The sequence below is a fragment of the Amphimedon queenslandica genome, unplaced genomic scaffold, assembly GCF_000090795.2.
Source record: "Amphimedon queenslandica unplaced genomic scaffold, v1.1 AMPQUscaffold_12951, whole genome shotgun sequence".
Classification (NCBI taxonomy): Eukaryota; Metazoa; Porifera; class Demospongiae; order Haplosclerida; family Niphatidae; genus Amphimedon; species Amphimedon queenslandica.
This window is the reverse complement of record NW_003546813.1, coordinates 1-2,027: the sequence shown is the minus strand read 5'-3', so window position 1 is coordinate 2,027 and position 2,027 is coordinate 1. Positions and strand designations below refer to the sequence as shown.

General features: G+C 29.1%; 1 protein-coding gene across 1 annotated transcript; it reads right to left on the bottom strand.

Annotated features, from left to right (window-relative positions):
• Positions 1 to 281: 281 nt before the first annotated feature.
• Positions 282 to 1,826, bottom strand: LOC109586087 (uncharacterized; the record flags this gene model as incomplete). Its single annotated transcript, XM_020002260.1, has 5 exons — positions 282 to 439; positions 491 to 583; positions 628 to 772; positions 817 to 981; positions 1,671 to 1,826. Coding segments are annotated over 5 exons (593 nt in total), but the record flags the coding sequence as incomplete, so codon positions are not given.
• Between the last annotated feature and the right edge of the window lie 201 nt (positions 1,827 to 2,027).

The window sequence follows — 2,027 nt, the reverse complement described above, 5'->3', positions numbered from 1 at the left end:
ATACTGGCTGTAATAGTATCATAGTAATGAAACTCACTACTTTTACGTAAATATAATAATAATAATAATAATAATAATAATAATAATAATAATAATAATAATAATATTTACTGCTTGTGCTTCAAACTATTCAAAGTGATCAGTCTGTATTATACTGTTAGTACAGTAACCTCTCAGTGTTAGTGTTAGTGTTTATATGTTGCCTCATATGCTAGTAAATTGAACTAATGCTATGACCTATTCACAGAAGAAATGAAGAAAGCTATTTTATTGTATTTGTACAGTAGCAGCTAACAAAGGAACTTATTTTATAAAAAGTAAAATGTCAAATTAAGTAACTATTAACTAATAATGTTCAATCATCAACTAACAATAATTAATTACAATAATGACTTTATTAATGAGTTAAATGTCTTTAACGTCTTTATACACATCAGTCCTATTAATTAGAATTATTATTATTATTATTATTATTATTAATTATACTTACTCATCAGTTATTTTATGCAGTTCATAACTATCATTCTTATCATACACCACATTACTGGCCTCAGTAGGTGACATCCTATTAGTCAATATCTTCCTAAATTAAACATAATACAACACAACATTTAATATTATACTTACAAATAAAGAAGAACAGAAACTGCTAATATTATGAATATGACACTAATCAGTCCAGAGATCACAAGTGCTACAGTTATTCCAACATTAATAGACACTGCTGTATCTGTACTGTCAGTGTCATCATCAACTGGCATTGAACTAGTCACTAGTAATTAAAATAGTTTATTATATTGTAGACACATAACAAACCTGTTATCAAAGATGTTGTAATGCTGTATGATGGTATTATTCTTGATGAACTATGCCCAGTTGATGTTGTAGGTATAATAGTAGATATACTCTTGGCATTACTGGTTGATGATATTACACTTATTGAAGTAGTGGATTCAGTATTTGATACAGTTAGTGACTCGGCTAAAATAAAAGAGACAAAATGACAAACATAATTTATCATGAAAATGATGTCTATAATAATGGTAGGATTTTGCCTCCTGTTTGTAATCCTAAACAATGATGAAATATAGCATTTCAAAACTTTCCCATGATCCCAAAATTATATAGAACTGATGCTTTGCTTGCTTATATTGGCTCACCACTTATAACTACTATAACCTTTCTCATCTACTATAGCCTTTACTGTATATTAGCATAAGCTGCGATGCTCTTTGGCCTGTTGCTCATCAAAAATATTAAGGATAACCAATACTGACTGGATAGGAGTGAGCAGCAACAAGTTAAATTTATCTATATGTATGTATTGTAATTAGCAAATAAAACTCAAACCTCACTATCATTCCTCCTTCTCTCCTCTTCTCTTTATTTTCAAACTATTCTAATACCTTACAAGATGATTTATTGTTGAGGAATTAATATTGGCGATTAGTGGATCTATGAAGAAATCGCCAATGTAAAATCTGTCATTTTGTTTTAATCTGAGCATGCTCAATGGCACGTGGCACAAAATTGCCAATATAAAATCAGCCAATTAACTTCCACAGGCAAATTTGCCAATAAATCATCTTGTACGGTAATTATTTCTAATCTTGTTATCATTCACTTACTGTAATTAAAAGAATATATTATATTGTAGACACATAGCAAACCTGTCATCAAAGATGTTATAATACTGTATGATGGTATTATTCTTGATGAACTATGCCCAATTGATGTTTTAGTGGATATATTCTTGGCATTACTGGTTGATGGTATTACATTCAATGAAGTAGTGGATTCAATACTTGATACAGTTAGTGACTTGACTAAAATAAAAGAGACAAAATGACAAACATATTTTATCATGAGAATGATGTCTATGATAATGGTAGGATTTTGCCTCCTGTTTGCAATCCTAAGCAATGATGATAAAATATAGCATTTTAAAACTTTCCCTTGATCCCAAAATTATATATAACTGATGCTTTGCTTGCTTATAGGCTCTAAATGAAACAATAATAAAAGAT